Here is a 17721-nt window from a genome sequence, read left to right on the forward strand (position 1 = left end):
TTATGCCATCATAAAAATCAATCCCATGCATATTATTAATTTAAATATGAAAAGCAAAGCATTTGTACTTTAAAAAGAACATCAGAAGAATATCTTTCTGATCTTGGGGTTGAGAAGGACTTCTTACACTAGACACAAATAGTGCTGACCATAAAAGAATAATTAATACATTTGACTACATTAAAATTAATGTCCTGTTAATCACAAGACACTATAAAGATAAAAAATAATTATATTCTGAGAGAAGATATGTTCAGCACTTATAATCACAAATGAATTGAGAGTCAAGATAGAAGACCCATCGAATCAACAAGAAAAAGATAAACACAATAATAGAAATCTCAGCAATAACCATAAAGAGGCATTTCACAGATTAGGAAACATAAATTATGAATAAATACATACACACATTCATTATTTAATTGCAAGCAGGAAAGTGCAACAGCGTTAATGAAAATGTGACTCTAAGGGTTATATGGTAAAGCAAAAGCCTAAGATAGCTAAAATTCTCCAAAAGAAGGCCAGACTCAGTGGCTCATGCCTGTAATCCCAACATTGGGGAGGCTGAAGCAAGAGGATTGTATGAGCTCAGGAGTTCAAGAACAATCTGGGCAACATAGTGGGGCCATGAGATGTGAACTTGTACCTATCAGGTCAAACATTAAGAAGTCTGACAATTTCAAGTGTTGGGGCCTGGGTGTGGTCGCTCACGCCTGTAATCCTAGTGCTTTGGGAGACTGAGGCAGGAAGATCACTTGAGGCTAGGAGTTCAAGACCAGCCTGGGAAAGGCCCCTACTCCACAATTTTTTCTTTTTAACTGGGCTGAGTATGGTGCCATGTGCCTGTAGTTCCAGCTACTTGGGAGGCTGAAGTGGGTAGATCACTTGAGCTCAGGAGTTTGAGGTTACAGTGAGCTATGATCCCACCACTGCACTCCAGCCTGGGTGATGTGAGACCCCAACTCAAAAAATATCAAGTGTCAAGTGTTGTTGAACGTATGAAGAATATTAGTCAGGGTTCTCCAAAGAAACAGAACCAATAGGATCTGGCTAGCATATGTATATATTATATTTTATATAAAGATATATATATGAAGAGATGTATTATAAAAAATTGGTTCAAGTGATTATGGAGGCTGAGAAGCCCCACAATCTGCCATCTGCAAGCTAGAGACTTAGGAAAGTCAGTGGTATAGTTCCAGCCTGAGTCCAAAGCCCTTAAAATGAGGAAAGCTGACAGTGTAAGTTCAAGTCTGGGCCTAAAAGCTTGAGAACCCGGACAGCCAATGGTGTAAGTTCAGTGTGAGAGCTGAAGAAGACTGATGTCACAGCTCAATCAGCCAGGGAGAATCAGTAAATTCTTCCTTCCTCCACCTTTTTGTTCTATTCACATCCTGAGTGAAACGGATGATGCCTATACAATGAATTGGCTGATGGGGAGGGCAATCTGCTTTATTCAGCCTGCCAATTCAAATGCTAGTATCATCCAGAAACACACTCATAGACACACCCAGAAATAATATTTAAACAAATATCTGGGTAACCCATGGCCAGTCAAGTTGATACATATAACTAACCATCACATGAGGCAGTAGGACTCTTGCAGAGTGCTAGGAGGAGCATAAATTGGTACAATTCAACTAGAACACAAACTGGCACCATATTCTAAGTCTGAACAAGTATGTAACTTGCAATAAGTTTTTCAATCCCAGGAATATATCTTGAAGAAATTCTTGCAAATAGGTGACAAGCGACATACCCTAAAGTGGCATATTCATGGTAGCATTGTTCACAAAAGCAAAAACATGGAAAAAATAAAAATGATCACTAACATAATAGATAAATTAAGTGTGATATATCCAACATTGCAAGATGTTATTTGGCAGTGAAAAGGAATAGAGTACAGCTATATGAGTTACAGATTTTAAATAAATGAATTGCTGAAGATATCATTTTTATAAAGTTAAAAGACAAGCAGAATTAAACCATATATTCTTTACAAATACATACATTTGATAAAGCAGTTTTAATAGTAAAGAAGTAATTCACACAAATTCGGGAGAGTGGTTGTTTGGATGCACAAGGAAACAAGATCTGAAAAGAATTCATAGAGAGCCTCTACAGATAGTGATTTCATTAGTCTTCTTATGCCTATGGTTTCTAACTATATATGTTAGAATATTTAGAATATGTATAACATGTATAGGATCTATCTGTTAGAATATATTTTTTCTATTATCAAATAATGCATAATAAAACATTTAGAACAATGACAGAAATGACATATTTCAAAGATAGAAAGATAAAACACGGGCCGGGTGTGGTGGCTCACACCTGTAATCCCAGCACTTTGGGAGGCCGAGGCGGGCGGATCACAAGGTCAAGAGATCAAGACCATCCTGGCCAACATGGTGAAACCCCGTCTCTACCAAAAATACAAAAATTAGCTGGGCGTGGTGGTGCGTGCCTGTAGTCCTAGCTACTTGGCAGGCTGAGGCAGGAGAATTGCTTGAACCTGGGAGGCGGAGGTTGCAGTGAGCCGAAATTGCGTCACTGCACTCCAGCATGGGGACAGAGTGAGACTTTGTCTCAAAAAAAAAAAAAAAAGAGAAAAGAAAGAAAGATAAAACATGGTGATTTATCGCATCGATATGAGATGGAGCTAAAACAAAACAGAATGAATGCTTTCAACATACCTGCTTATGGAGTGACATTGACAAATATGAAAGATTGAAAGGAAGATGATTAGTAGGGAGAATGAATTTGATTTAGGATGTGTTGTATTAGAGTTAATTCTGGATCTTCTGGAGTATGTAAAATTTATCTAGAAATATAACTAGCTTGAGAGGTCTCTGTTTTGACAGAAAATTAGTGCCGCAGTTCGAGACCAGCCTGGCCAACATGGTGAAACCCCATCTCTACTAAAAATACAAAAATTACCCGGGCATGATGGTGTGCGCCCGTAATCCCATCTACTCAGGAGGCTGAGGCAAGAGAATTGCTTGAACCTGGGAGGCAGAGTGCAGTGAGCTGAGATTGTGCCACTGCACTACAGCCTGGGCAACAGAGTGTGACTCTGTCTCAAAAAAAAAGAAAAAGAAAAAGAAAAAAGAAGATTAGTGCCACCATGACAGTATACGTTGATAAAAGAAAGTTGAGATGAATATGAGAACTTATGCCCAAATTTAGGGGCTCATAAACTATAAATGGAATCAATGAAGGAAGAAGGGAAAGAATAATCAGCCTATGCAAACTCCAGGGTGATATAATGTCACAGAACCAAAGAGAGGATGTAGTTGAAGAACCAGAAGACTGCTGTAGGGCCAAACACTTTTGAGAGGGGTAGGAGAATTGGATTTGATATAGATTTTTCATTTGGCAAAATGGAAGAGAAGCAGCAAAACTCAGAAGCATACAACACGTTAAAAGAGTCATGATAAATTTATGTAAATGTTTAGATTTTACAGTTGGTTATTTATAAAGTCAAGTGTATTATCTAACAAATCCACCTAATTTATCATCATGGTCCAAACAAGGCATCTAACTAAGCAAGTATGTTTTCCAAGCCATGCATTTTTTTAATTAGAATCGCCTTCACAAGCAGCAAAGTATTCACCATCATCCCATTCCTAGAATATTTCTATTATCCTCAGACATCATCTATGAGTTATATCATAGAGCATCTCTCTCTTTATCTCTGTCACCTGACCCAACTCTGAAGCTCGTTCTACATAATTCAGATTTACCTCTGCAATTGAGTGTCTATATTCACTATATTACTTGACATCAATTTTTGAATGACTATAATATGTTGTCTTTCTTCCATGAGAGCATATAATGCTCTCCTACAAGCTTATAAAAATAATGTCTTTATTTCACGTTTTTAATGACTGGTATATAGTACAAAGGGCACAATAAATATTTTTAGCTGATTTCTATTTCATATCCATGCTATTGCCCCCTCTGATGGAGTTTTGTCAGCTTTCCACCAGCCACACCCCTTAATTCTTTCAGAACTCCAGTGTTGCCTGAGATTTCCAGGTTTAATCAGACCAGTAGCCTATTCATTTGTCCACATGCTTCCTACTTTCCAATCACTTAGTGCAGTTTTGTCACATTTGTGTTAATCCAACTTCTCCTTTATTGAGCATGCTTCTCCAGGAAATATTGCCATCATCACTCCCCACAAACTCTAGAAGGTCACTCCACACACCATCAGAACATGTTGACTGACTAATGCTGCTGAATACCTACAAAAAGAATAATTTTTCAATTCATTAACTTTTTGACTCAGTATAATGAAAGACATTAATTTGAAACATCTACAATTGCAATTGCCTCTAGTAAACTTTAATAACAATGCATTTATCAAAGTGTGATTCAATCACCTTGGGGAGAAAGAAAGCAGGAAATGAAGTTGAAACAAGTAAGTACCCTTCAGAGAAAACAAGCACTTATTGACAGCTGACTAATTGAAGAGAAAGAGGGCATTCTTTTTTCAGGAACACAGGAGACAAAGATGAACAAAAGACTGTCTCAGAGACAGGAAAAAAATAGTTCAGGAGGGAAGTGAAAAAGAGATCACTAGTCCTTACCTCTTCCAAAAAGGATGATTAGTAGAAAATATTTTGTCATTGTTTAAGAACAAGAAATAAAAGTTTATCCTAGGACATAAAAACAAACACAAAAGATTGTATATTCTAGGATCATCATTTTCCTTATTTACATAATTTTTAGCGGTTGTTCTAAGGATTGCAATATATATCCTTAATATTTCAGACTACTTAGAGTTAATATTGAATCAATTCATTTAAAATGTAGAAATTTTGCAAGGTATGAGTTCATTTACTCACCTTTTCATCCTTTTTGCTATAGTTGTCAAATGCATTACATTTGTACACATTATAAATCCCATGATGCAATGTTATCATTTTCAGTGTTCTTTATTTTTTGTTCCTGGACCTGATTTTCCATCTGGTTGTATTTCTCTTCAACCTGAAGAACTTCTTTGGTATTTCTTGTAGTACGTGTCCACTGGCTACATATACTTTTAGTTTTCTTTGTCTGGAAATGTATTTTACTTCACCATCATTCTTTTAGAATTATTTTCACTGGATATAGAATTTAATGTAGTTTTTGGTTTTGTTTCATTCTTTAAAGGTGCTGTTCCACTGTCTTCTGGTCTTCATTATTTCTCTGATGAGAAGACATCAATCGTTCAAATCACAATTTCCTTATATGTAATGTGTCATTTTACTCTGACAGCTTTCAAAATATCTTTAGTTTTCTGCAATTGCTGACAATGTGCCAGTTGTGTGCAATGAAATTCTGACATTACCTAGAGTTAGGTCAAATTTCACAAGTTAAGGGTACAGTTTTCCATAAGAGCTCCCTTATTTTGTTACAGGTAGTTAGATAGGCATGAGCAGGGCAGGTGAGGGCTCTTCCCTAGCCACTAAGAATGTCAGGTGATGGTTCAGCAATTATCACATTGACTCTCTAAAAGCCAAACATTGGTAGCCAGTGCAAGGGAGAGGCCATTTCCTGATGTTCCACAGCTACGTCACTGAAGTATTCACTGAATATAGATGCCAGAGAGAAGGAACTTCCTGGGCATGCACATTAAGAGACAAAATGGCAGAGTATGATCTTCCAAGGGCACAGCACCAGAAAAGGGAAGAAAGCCTTAGATGAGCATGTGTACAACTAAACACACTGCACACGCTCACTTCCCAAGCATAAGGAGTGCACTGCACATGCAGGCAGCTCACTCTAAAGGAGAGGTGACAGACAATGTGCTAGCAGCCCTCACTCTTGGCACCTCCTAGGCCTCAGTGTCCATTCTGCCGGGGCTTAAGGAGCCCTTCAGCCCACCACTGCACTGGGGGAGCCCCTCTCTGGGCTGGCCGAGGCCAAAGCCGACACCCTCTGCTTGCGGGGAGGTGTGGAGGGTGAGGCGCGGGTGGGAACTGGGGCTGCACGCCACAGCTAACTGGCCAGTGTGAGTTCAGGCGGGTGCAGGATGTGGGCTCGGTGGGCCCTACACTTGGAGTGGCCAGCGGGCACCACTGGCCCAGGGCAGTGAAGGGCTTAGCACCCGGGCCAGCAGCTGCGGAGGTTGCCCAGGGTCCCCGAGCACTGCCAGCCTGCATGCACTGCGCTGCAATTCTCCCCGGGCCTCAGCCACCTCTCCGCGAGGCAGGACTCAGGACCTGCAGCCCACCATGTCTCAGCGCCCCCCCCAACCGCCCCCGCCTCCACAGTGGGCTCCCACGCGGCTCTAGCCTCCCCGATGGGCGCCACCCTCTGCTCCCTGGTGCCCAGTCCCATGGACTGCCCAAGGGCTGAGGAGTGCAGGTGCAGCTTGGACTGGCAGGCAGCTCCACCTGCAGCCCTGGTGCCGGATCCACTAGGTGAAGCCAGCTGGGCTCCTGAGTCTAATGGGGACTTGGGAGAACTTTTATGTCTAGCTAAGGGATTGTAAATGCACCAATCAGCACTCTGTGTCTAGCTCAGGGTTTGTAAATACACCAATTAGTACTCTGTATCTAGCTAACCTAGTGGGGACTTGGAGAACTTTTCTGCCTAGCACTCTGTGTTTAACTCAGGGATTGTAAACACACCAATCAGCACTCTGTCAAAATGGACTAATCAGCTGCTCTGTAAAATGGCCCAATCAGCTCTCTATAAAATGGACCAATCAGCAGGATCTGGGTGGGGTTAGATAAGTAAAAGCAAGTGGCCCTAGCCAGCCCAGGGCAACATGCTCAGGCCCCCTTCCACGCTGTGGAAGCTTTGTTCTTTTGCTCTTTGCAATAAATCTTGCTTCTGCTCTGTCTTTGGGTACACACTGCCTTTATGAGCTGTAACACTTACCGCGAAGGTCTGCAGCTTCACTCCTGAGGCCAGCGAGACCACAAACACCCCCGGGAAGAATGAACAACTCCAGACGTGCCGCCTTAAGAGCTGTAACACTCACCATGAAGGTCTGAGGCTTCACTCCTGAAGCCAGCCAGACCGTGAACCCACCAGAAGGAAGAAACTCTGAACACATCTGAACATCTGAAGGAACAGACCTTGGACATACCATCTTGAAGAACTGTAACATTCACCGCAAGGGTCCCTGGCTTCATTCTTGAAGTCAGTGAAACCAAGAACCCACCAATTCCGGACACAATGGGAAAGGGACCAGCCTATAGAGGAAGCAACTCAGATAAAAGACAGGTACGTTTCCAGCTTTAAGACTAGAAGGGTCAATTTCTATATTTAATCAAATAAAACCATCTGGGGATCTGTTGCATCAGTTTGAGAATCATTGGTCACATGACTGAACTGAATCCCCAGCCCTCCCCACACCCACCACCCTACAGCTTATATCACATGTAATAACATAGTTGGTCATTCTGATACGGTCAGCCCCCAGCCTGAGTCATCTCATTTGCATAAACTCAAGTGTGATCCCAAGGGCCCATCAAGGATAAAAGACAATTCTATCACTCCAAAAAATTCTAAGGATTTAGAGGTCATCTCCCAGGAACCAGGGACAGAGGTCAAATTCTTTACAACAATGTGGTTTTCTTTGTATTTATCCAACTTCTTGGGGTTTGCTGAGCTTCTTGTTATTTTATTTTTTTTAAGACAGGGTTTACTCTGTTGCCAGGTGGGACTGCAGTGGCATAATCAGAGCTCACTGTAGCCTCGAACTCCTGGGCTCAAGCAATCCTCCTGCCATAGACTTCCAAGTAGCTGGGCGTACAGGCGTGCACCACTACACCTAATTATTTTTAATTTTTTGTAGAAACAGGGTCTTGCTTTGTTGCTCAGGCTTGTTGCGAACCCCCATTGTATCTTGGAAGTAACTAACTTGTTTTGTATTTTACTTAGGTGGAAGAGACTTGCCTTGTCTCAGATAAGAGTTTGGACTTGGACTTTTGAGTTAATGAGAGAATGAGTTAAGACTTTGGGGGACTGTTGGGAAGGCATGATTGTGTTACAAACGTGAGAAGGACATGAGATTTGGAAGGGGCCAGGGACAGAATGAGATTTGGAAGGGGCTGGGGCGGAATAATATGGTTTGGTTCTGTGTCCCCAAGTAAATCTCATGTTGAATTATAGTCCTCAGTGTTGAAGGAGGGGCCTCGTCGGAGATAACTGGATCATGGGGCAGACTTCTCCCTTACTGTTCTTGTAATAGTGAGTGAATTCTCATGAGATCTGGTTGTTTAAGGTGTGTAGCACTTCCTCCTTTGCTGGCTCTCTCTCCTGCTCCACGATGTGAAGATTTGTCTGTTTCCCTTCACCTTCCACCGTGATTGTCAGTTTCCTGAGACCTCCACAGCCATGCTTTCTATACAGCCTATGGAACTATAAGTCAATTAAATCTTTTTATTCCTAACTTACCCAATTTCAGGTAGTTCTTTACAGCAATGTGAAAATGGACTAATAAAGGAAGGAAATTCTGGGGAGCACAGTTGCAGTTGAATTGGAACGGTACAAAATTGCCACAGTCCTGATCTTTACCAAACATACCATGATAAAAAAGAGAGTGAGTAACCCTGACGCCACCATGGACCTATTTAAAAAGATACGAAGTGAGGTTTCAGGAATTTAAGACCTACAGAATGTAATAGAACAAAATAATTCAATAAACTCAATTTTCTGGTTCTGACCACTTAACTCCACCTGAAATTCTCAGACATTATGACTAGTACTAGCACGGCAGATGTCTTTTTTTTTTTTTTTTTTTGGTGGGGCAGGGTGACTACTGTTTTTAATAAAATGCTAGGCTGGATGGCTTTGACTCTGGTAATTCCTATGTGACTTCGTAAATAAAATGGGCAAGATTGCTCAATTTTATGTCTTAATTCTGCTGTAGCCTTTTATATTTAGCCTCATAGTAATATTCTCTAAGTAACCTTTGTTTGCTTTCTGTTGCAACACTTTAATATCTTAGAAGGAAGGGATATGAAATTGATGTAATTATTGGTTTTTCTGCTGTGTGAACTGTAAGTTAATTTCAGTACGTTGTTTTAATGTCGCTTTCTTTTAACAAAAGAGTTGAGCTTCAAGTCAGTGACAAGTAAATATAGAACATAAAATTTTAAAAAATAACAAAAAGAGTGTTCATCAGCTAATAAGACACTTTTTTTCTTTGTTAAAAGATAAAACTGTATTTCATCTATGAAAGAATTTTCTATCAGAAATCTTACATGGCAAGATTGACAACAATAATATTTTTTCTAAGATGAAAAACATTTTCAAATGAGAGATGAACTCCTTAATAAAGACGCAATCAGTCTTGTCAGGGAGAAGATTTACACAGTAAGTAAAGAGAAGTTCAAATTTGAAATTAATGGCACACAAGAGAACAGTTCTCATAGTCCAAGAGCAGTCCTCAGACATTTACGTGAAGAATTAATATTTCCTTTACATTTTGGAAGAAAAAAGTATAGAAGAAGTAGGAATAAATATCAGTTATTATAATAGAAAGGTTATAAAGAGAAAAAAATTCATACTAACATCTTCTCCAGCTCACCTATACTAAATTGTTAACTAAAAAGAGAAATGACGAGTTTCAGATCATGCAGAGAAGCAAGAAAGAACAGAAAATAATGTATCACATTCAATTTCAGCCTCTAATTTCGTTTTTCCCCTAAAAGGAAATATCTCAGGATACTGAATTACAAGTTCTAGCTAACACATCAAGATGAAGCAGATGCTTTATACCAAGTAAGGTGCCAGACCCAAACTCAAATTTTTGAAGGAAATAATCACAGAATTCTTAGACCTCTTACATTTTCCACTCAGTGAAAATGGAATGGAGGGTGCCTGATCTCTTTCTTCATGCTCATTTGGATGGGCTGGGACCTCCACCAAGTCTACTGATACTGCTTATTATGTTATTCCTGCAGTGGTAAGGCATAATAACTGCATTCTGATTCATATCCAGGGAAATCAAGAGATGGAGAAATTGGTCCACCAATCACTTTGGTGGTAAAGGAGGAGAGTTTCCTTTGTGATTGGCCCGCACTCCTAAATTTGCCCAAGTAAAATCTACATGAGTGTTTCCCATGACTTGGAGGTGGATTGCGTATGAGGGTGAGTTCACCTTGGATTCAGTCCAATAGTGCTACTGAAAGAGATCAAGTGGGCCCCATTCACAAGGATGAAATTTAGGTGTATGCCGGATTGCTGGAGGTAGTAAGAGTGGAGAGATTCTAAAGCCACCACTCAAATAGAGACCTGTCTACTAGGGAACCAGAGGTGAGAGACTTCAGTGATGGAACTTAAGTGCCCACAAAAGCAGTATGAGAGAGTTAGCCCTAAATATCTGCCAGTTCCAGGAACTCAAATCTGGCCCACCAAAGACAAGTTAAAGTAAGCATTTCCATATTACCTTTCTCTTCTTCCCTCCAGTGCTCCAAATCTAGAGTCCCCTGAAGCTATGGTAAGCTGGCATCTAAAATCAGCACTAGCTGAAGAAATGACATAACTTTAAATTGAGAATTTCAATTATTAAACAGAAACCAACACTCTGATTTCTGAATCTAGACAGTGTTTTGGGCCTTAAAAGGTCCTTAGGACTGCTCATTATCTAAATGTGAGCAGAAAATCTTGGAACTCAAATTTAATGATGGGTAAAACCTTCCACCACTGAAAAGATTTAAGACGCAATGATAGACCAAAAAAAAAAAAAAAGTTTTATTAGGATTTATGCTTAGGGCTTCTTCAATGTAAAAGTAATATAAAAATCACCTTCACATAAACCTTCTACCAACTCCATCCTATCAGGCTCCCTAGAGAAAACAACTTGTTATTTACTTTCTCTAAATAAGGACTTATCCTCTCCTTTGTTCATCAGAAACCTTATGGACATTTTGTTAGACCTCGGTGGTGATTGGGAGGTGATGCTTAGGTATAGGCATTTGTATAGGAATACATGCTTGGTGGCCTTTTTCCTCCCAACATTTGTTACATACTGAGGTTTTGGTCTATTTTTTTTCTTACCAAGAATTAGACTTAAAATTTATATAAACTCAAAAGTTACAGGGATTATACTATCTTTTGATATCTTCATTTTTTCTCCTTTGTTAGCATTTAGGGCATACCCTATCACTCCAATTGCCTCACAAATAGACATTTCCCAGTCAAATAAGATATGGCCGGAGGAAATGGCACAGTAAGTATAATTTTAGTGAAATAAGAACAGAAACAAAGTTCTAGTGGGTTGAAGAATAAATGGGAAATATGGAAATGGATATAAGAAATGAATACCAAAATTTCTGGAAGCTCCACAGTAAACAAATGAGGAATTCAGTGCTGTTGCAAGAACTAGATTGAATGAAAAAAATAAAGTTAAAGGCCAAATATAATTATTACAGACCTAATTTTTAAAAATTATGACTCTTTTTAGCACTTATGATGCTTAAAAAATATTTTTAAAATCTGTATTTTTATGTTCTATGTAACTCACGTAAAATGAGTTCTCATTGAACTTCATTTTTACTTATACAACCATGTCTTCCAATAAGTATATGTTCTATACCTTCTCAGAGTATACTCTCTGTTATGTGTTGTATGTAGAATATACAGTGGGAATAATTGTGCTCAATTACTATTCTGTCCAAAGCTGTAGTTTTCTGTCCAACGCTGTAGTTTACCATATATAGAGTGATAGTCTATAATATATGCATAGGACAATGACTAACATATTCTTACAATATCTCCTTTGAAGGGGAATATTTTGATTAATTTATGATGTGGTAGTAATGAATACTTAAAATAACACATGAACACACTAATATCAGCACTGATTTCATTATTTTATTTTATTTATTTATTTAAAGACAGAGTCTCACTCTGTCACCCAGACTGGAATACATTGGCATCATCATGGCTTGCTGCAACCTCAGCCTCCTGGGCTCAGGTGATCTTCCCATCGCAGCCTTACAGGTAGCTTAGACTACAAGTGTGTGCCACCATGCCCAGCTAATTTGTTGTGATTTTTGTAGAGACAGAGTTTTGCCATGTTGCCCAGGCTGGTCTCAAACTCCTGGACTCAAGAGATCCACCTGCCTTGGCCTCCCAACGTGCTGGGATTACAGCTGTGAGCCACTATGCCTGGCTTTTGTTTCTTATTCATAATATCTAAGAATTCTAATTTACTGTCAATGGTTATTGCTTTATGAAATCTCAGTAACAAGAAGCAAAGAAAATGAGTTTGGTAAATGAGAATCCTGAATACATTACCAGCTCTTCTGCTCATAAGTCCTCTTGTTTGAACAAACAGGAAGCATTATCATGAAAGTCTCTTCTGATGATAATTCCACTGTCATTCTAACATCTATCAATGATTGAAATAAAGTATAAAAAATGAGAGTAACCGATGACTTAATAAGATAGTAGAAGACCCTTAAAATATTTTTATTCCTCTAGCACAGGTGGTTGACAATGGTGGTCTTAAAAAAATGATTCTACTAATTCTCAAGATTTCTAGAAATGCTTCTTAAGAAGTAACCTTTACGTTATATCCTTCAAATTAAAAGCAAAGTGCCTTAAGAACGAAGCAAAATCGTGTTCCATAGGAATAAGTTTCCTCCACTCACCTGTATGAATACAGGTATCAGAAAGATTAAAATTTGCTTCTTTCTGTCGTTGACACAACTACTCTGCTTATTCTTGCTTAGTTATTTCAGTACCCATGACGGTGTTCCAGCACATAGCTGAGTATGTGGGACAAATCAAGAACACAGAAATTACTATATTAATGAATGAATAAATGATGAAAAGTTGAGGTGCAAGTTCCTAGGAAGAAAGGCAATAAGATAAATCGCGGTGGCTCAAGCCTGTAATCCCAGCACTTTGGGAGGCCGAGACGGGCGGATCACGAGGTCAGGAGATCGAGACCATCCTGGCTAACCTGGTGAAACCCCGTCTCTACTAAAAAATACAAAAAACTAGCCGGGCGTGGTGGTGGGCGCCTGTAGTCCCAGCTGCTCGGGAGGCTGAGGCAGGAGAATGGTGTAAACCTGGGAGGCGGAGCTTGCAGTGAGCTGAGATCCGGCCACTGCACTCCAGCCTGGGTGACAGAGCGAGACTCCATCTCAAAAAAAAAAAAAAGATATATCCACTTTTTTTTCCCTCACATAGGCCTTGTTTGAAGACAATAATTACATGGCCTGAGGCCCTCTCTTTGACAATACTTCATTGTTACTTAAAGAGGTCTTACCTAGTATGTAAACCTCATTTGTCTGATCCATTTAACCTCATAATTTGGGAGATACAATGGTTCTCAGAATTGTAATATTTTGATGGCATGAAACTAAATATTTGATACATCTGAAGGATTATAAGGCTAATGAGTAAGACTCTATGCTCTACTTCAGGTGATTTGTATGATATAGGAGTTAGCAATCTAGTTCTTGTCTTTTGTTTGAGTAAGTTAACAAATATTCCTACAGTATCTACTGAGTACAAGGCCTGAGCCAGATGGACCCTGTTAAGGACTCTTGAACAAGCAGAACCAAAAGCATGATAGAAAAAAGGTAGAAATCTAAGAGCAATTGAGATGGTGACACAAGATCAATTGAAATATTCTTGGCCGGGCACCGTGGCTCAAGCCTGTGTCCAGCACTTTGGCAGGCCGAGACTGGCGGATCATGAGGTCAGGAGATAGAGACCATCCTAGCTAACACAGTGAAACCCCGTCTCTAGTAAAAAATACAAAAAAACTAGCCAGGCAAGGTGGCAGGCGCCTGTAGTCAGTCCCAGCTACTCCGGAGGCTGAGGCGAGAGAATGACGTAAACCCGGGAGGCGGAGCTTGCAATGAACCGAGATCCGCCCACTGCACTCCAGCCTGGGCGACAGAGCGAGTCTCCGTCTCAAAAAGAAATATTCTGCAAAGCCGAGAATGAAGTTAGACACTTTTCATTTTAGTCTGCTGACAAAATTAAGCAATATAACATCACAAAATATTAGATTTGTTAATTATATATCTGTCTATTTTATGCTTAAGTGTATCTACACTAAATGTTAGATTAAATGCAACGTGGTGTTAGTATTAGACGGTGGAGTAAAGTCATAGCTGAAAAACCAGTGAAAGCAAATAGAGTCTATAGTTTAGTTAATAATATTCTAGCAATATTAATTTTTTTCGTTTTGAAAAATGGTTATAAAAGACGCTAACATTCAGGCAAACTGGATAAAGGTTACATGGGATCCCTTTTGACTATTTTTGTAACTTTTCCGTAAATTAAAAATTTCTTCAAAATAAAATTATTTAAAACTAATTAGAACAACTCTATATTAAACTTTTTTTCATAACCCTCATTACTTTGTATTAAAATATTTTTAAAACCAAATTGTGAGTCATGTCAGTGGCTTTTTGGGACTTTATTCAAGACTCTTTAATGCCACTGAATTTAATGGTTTGCCCATATATCAAACTGAGCAACCCTGAGAAGACATCCTTTCCTCGTCATGGCAAAAGTACTAGTATTTTCCCACAATGACTTCTGCCTTAGGTCTGAATAGTGTCCTAAACATTTTGCCTCATGTTCATTTTAGCTGCACATTTTAAAGGGGACAGTTTCCAGTTACACAATGTTTCTTTTACTATCTGGTAATGAGATTTATAATAAATACTTCAGGCTCTGACCACATTTTGTCAGAGGTAAATATTATGCTTTCTTCTTTGTTTACAGTACACAATGATCCTCATCATTTTGAGATATTTCTATATCAATCTCTCTTTTTTTTTTAGTTGCTGTGATCATTTCCCCATGTTTGTGTTACATGAAAGAAAAGTATTCGAGATTGTGTTCACTAACAAGAAATAGGCATTGGAAAATAAGTACATTGGGCTCAACACTATTCTGACACAATAGGAAGACCTAGTAAGATAGTAATCTTAATGGCAGCAAATGTTATTAACATTAAATTAAAAACATCTACACAGCAACAACCTAATGTTCTGATTAATGAGAGGTATGAACACTGATGGAAATCAACATCTGTTGCTGGTGTTACTATTCAACATTAATCCACAGAGGGAAAATACAACTATTGCAGGTTAAATGACAACTACCGCTTTTCTGATTAGTGATTGTAAGCAGGAGGTCCAGTAGCAGCAAAGTAATCAAGATGGGTTTTCACATCATGTCTTTCCAAATAATCACTGTCCTAAGTGAGGGGTGGAAGACACTGTCACATTGAGGTATTGTAGCAGGACGAGCTGCAAGCAAAACTTCTCAGACACCAAGTTGTAGAAGGAACTGCTTTATTCAGCTGGGAGCATCAGCAAGCTCCTGCCTTAAAATCCGAGCTCCTCAAGTGCACAATTTCTGTCCTTTTTAAGGGCTCACAATACTAAATATTTCATATGAAAGGGTTGTGATTGATTAAGCAATTTAGGGGATACTGACAGGGGTTTCATGCACTGGTAGAGAGAAACAGAACAGGGCAGGGAGTTTCACAGTGTTCTTCTATACAATGTCAGGAACATCAGTTTCTAAGTCATAAGTTGATTTTTAACTATTGGGTTTAGGCCAGGCAGACCCAGGCCTGGGGCCGGGCTGCCTGTCTTTGGTTTTACTTCATTGTTTGTTTTTTAAAACAGGTACTGAGTATAAAACAATACGAGAGGGTCTCTTTCTTTCCTCAGTATTAGTCAGTTTTCAGTGTGCTATGAAGAACTGTGCAGACTGGGTAATGTATAAAGGAAAGAGGTTTAATTGACTCACAGTTCCACATGGCTAGGGAGGCCTTAGAAAACTTACAATCATGGGGGAAGGGGAAGCGGAAACAAGCACCTTTTTCATATGGCAGCAGAAGAGAGAACGAAGGAGTGACTTTCAAACACTTATAAAACCATCAGCTCTTGTGTGAACTCCATTATCAGGAGAGCAGCACGGAAGAAACCGCCCCCCATGATCCAATCACTTCCCTACCTCCACGGTGGACATTACAAATTAAGATGAGATTTGGGTGGGGACACAGAGCCATATCATATCAGGATGTGAAAGGATTCTAGGAATTATTCGTTTGGGTTGTTAAGAGTTATACAACTGGCAGCGTTGTGCAGGGCCGTTTACTTCAGCTGCAAACGTTTTTTCGCTGCATGAGGGGCTGGTGAGAGCTACTCTCTTCTGGTCCTGAAAAATAATCAAGACAGAGCGGGGTTTTCACATCGTGTCTTAGTTCTCACAAAGGCACACTTCAAATGACAAAAAACAAGTCTTCCCGACTCCAAGAAACTTCTTTCTCTTACTGCACAGGAGAGTCCTCTTAACAGAACTCAGATCCTGACATTATTTTCAATAAAATTTTGTGCCGCCGCAAGTTTTAAATTTATTGTCTCCTGGAAGCTTTGGCTGAAGACTACTCAGCTCGTCACTGAACTAACGGCTTTTGGGGGTTCTTTTTCCCCAGTTGAGTTTCTGTGTCTTTTATGCGTTTGGTTTCATGGTCCGTTGGAGGTTTTTTCACGCTGAGGGTGAAGATTCTTAGTTTCTTCAATTAACATAAAAGCTGCTCCAAGGCCGCTGGGTCTTCAGTTCCATTCTATTCAAAATGTTAATTCCTGAGGCACGCAACCTGCGCCCTACTGTCCTTTGTCCCACCGCTTCTCGAGATTATCTTCGTGTTTTAAGAGAAAACGCCTTCTCGCCACACCCGTGGATTGCACCGCACAGCGCATGCCGCTGTTCGCTCTCGAGAGCACCACAAAACGCATGCGCCAGTCCGCCGGTGTGGGCGGAGGAGAAATCGCGTCGGCGCCCGGCGGTGACGTCAAAAGGCCGCGCTGTACTTGGGCTTGTGCGGCTTCCGCAAGAAGGTTTCCTGGCCTGTTGCAGCCATGGTCCATTGCAGCTGCGTGTTGTTCAGAAAGGTACGTGCGGGTCCCCTCAACCTGGTCCCCTTAGCGCTGACGGCTGTGGTTCTCCCTTGCTCACCTGTCTCTCCACTACTTTCTTTGTGGCGGCCTCTTGCTTGCTTGGTTTTCCCATAGACTTCTCCGCCTCTCCTGTAGTCGCGCTTTGCCAGTAAGCGGTGATAATGGTGTGTGTACCTGGCGTGGTGAAGACGGTTGTTTGGGGACAGGGTTTGAAGTTCTTTAGAGACATCGTGTGCACGTGGCATGAGGAACTGGGATACCTGCCTGCTGTGGCCCAAATGTTGTGGTTTTTTCTTCCTTTAAGTAATATCCACAGCCTGTTTTTATGTATTTCTCCTTGAGTGCACTGTTCAAGGTTTTTCTAATGGATTTTTATGAAGACACGAAAGCTTTTAATTGATGTGCCTTTTTGCAGAACATTTAGGTCGATTTTTGTGTACTGTCGGTATTAAGAATCGTTTCCGAAAAAATTTACAACTGCTTTGAATTAAAAAAAAAAAAAAAGTACCTACTAGTAATGTTTTGTGAAACGTTGCCTGCGTTATGTTTTGGCCATTACTTTATTTCTAACGACCGGAGTAAAATGCTCCTTTTAAATAAGGCTCCTAAGCCCCTGAATCTGATTTATCTAGAGCAGGAAAAAAGTGTTATATATTTAATGGAACTGTAGAAACTCTCCTCGAGTATATCAGAATGCTCAATATTTCAACTGTTTTGAAAAAAAAATCCCAGATGTTTTTGGTAATTGCTATCCTAAATGACTAGAGATGTGGATTATGAATTTAAGAAATTGCTCCCTAAGTTATTTTAACAACCTAAGAAGTTA

At 39.9% G+C, this 17721-nt stretch overlaps 1 protein-coding gene across 2 annotated transcripts in view; it reads left to right on the forward strand.

Moving 5' to 3' along the window:
- The first annotated feature begins 16177 nt into the window (after positions 1–16177).
- GTPBP10 (GTP binding protein 10) overlaps positions 16178–17721 on the forward strand; it is a 35308-nt gene continuing 33764 nt past the window's right edge. For both annotated transcript variants that reach the window (XM_033192976.1, XM_033192975.1), the window contains exon 1: positions 16178–16889. In XM_033192976.1, the coding sequence (XP_033048867.1) occupies positions 16857–16889 (33 nt within the window). In that variant the 5' untranslated portion in view covers positions 16178–16856. The remainder of the gene's footprint in view (positions 16890–17721) is intronic.

Source organism: Trachypithecus francoisi, unplaced genomic scaffold (assembly GCF_009764315.1).
Source record: "Trachypithecus francoisi isolate TF-2019V2 unplaced genomic scaffold, Tfra_2.0 Lachesis_group4, whole genome shotgun sequence".
Classification (NCBI taxonomy): domain Eukaryota; kingdom Metazoa; phylum Chordata; class Mammalia; order Primates; family Cercopithecidae; genus Trachypithecus; species Trachypithecus francoisi.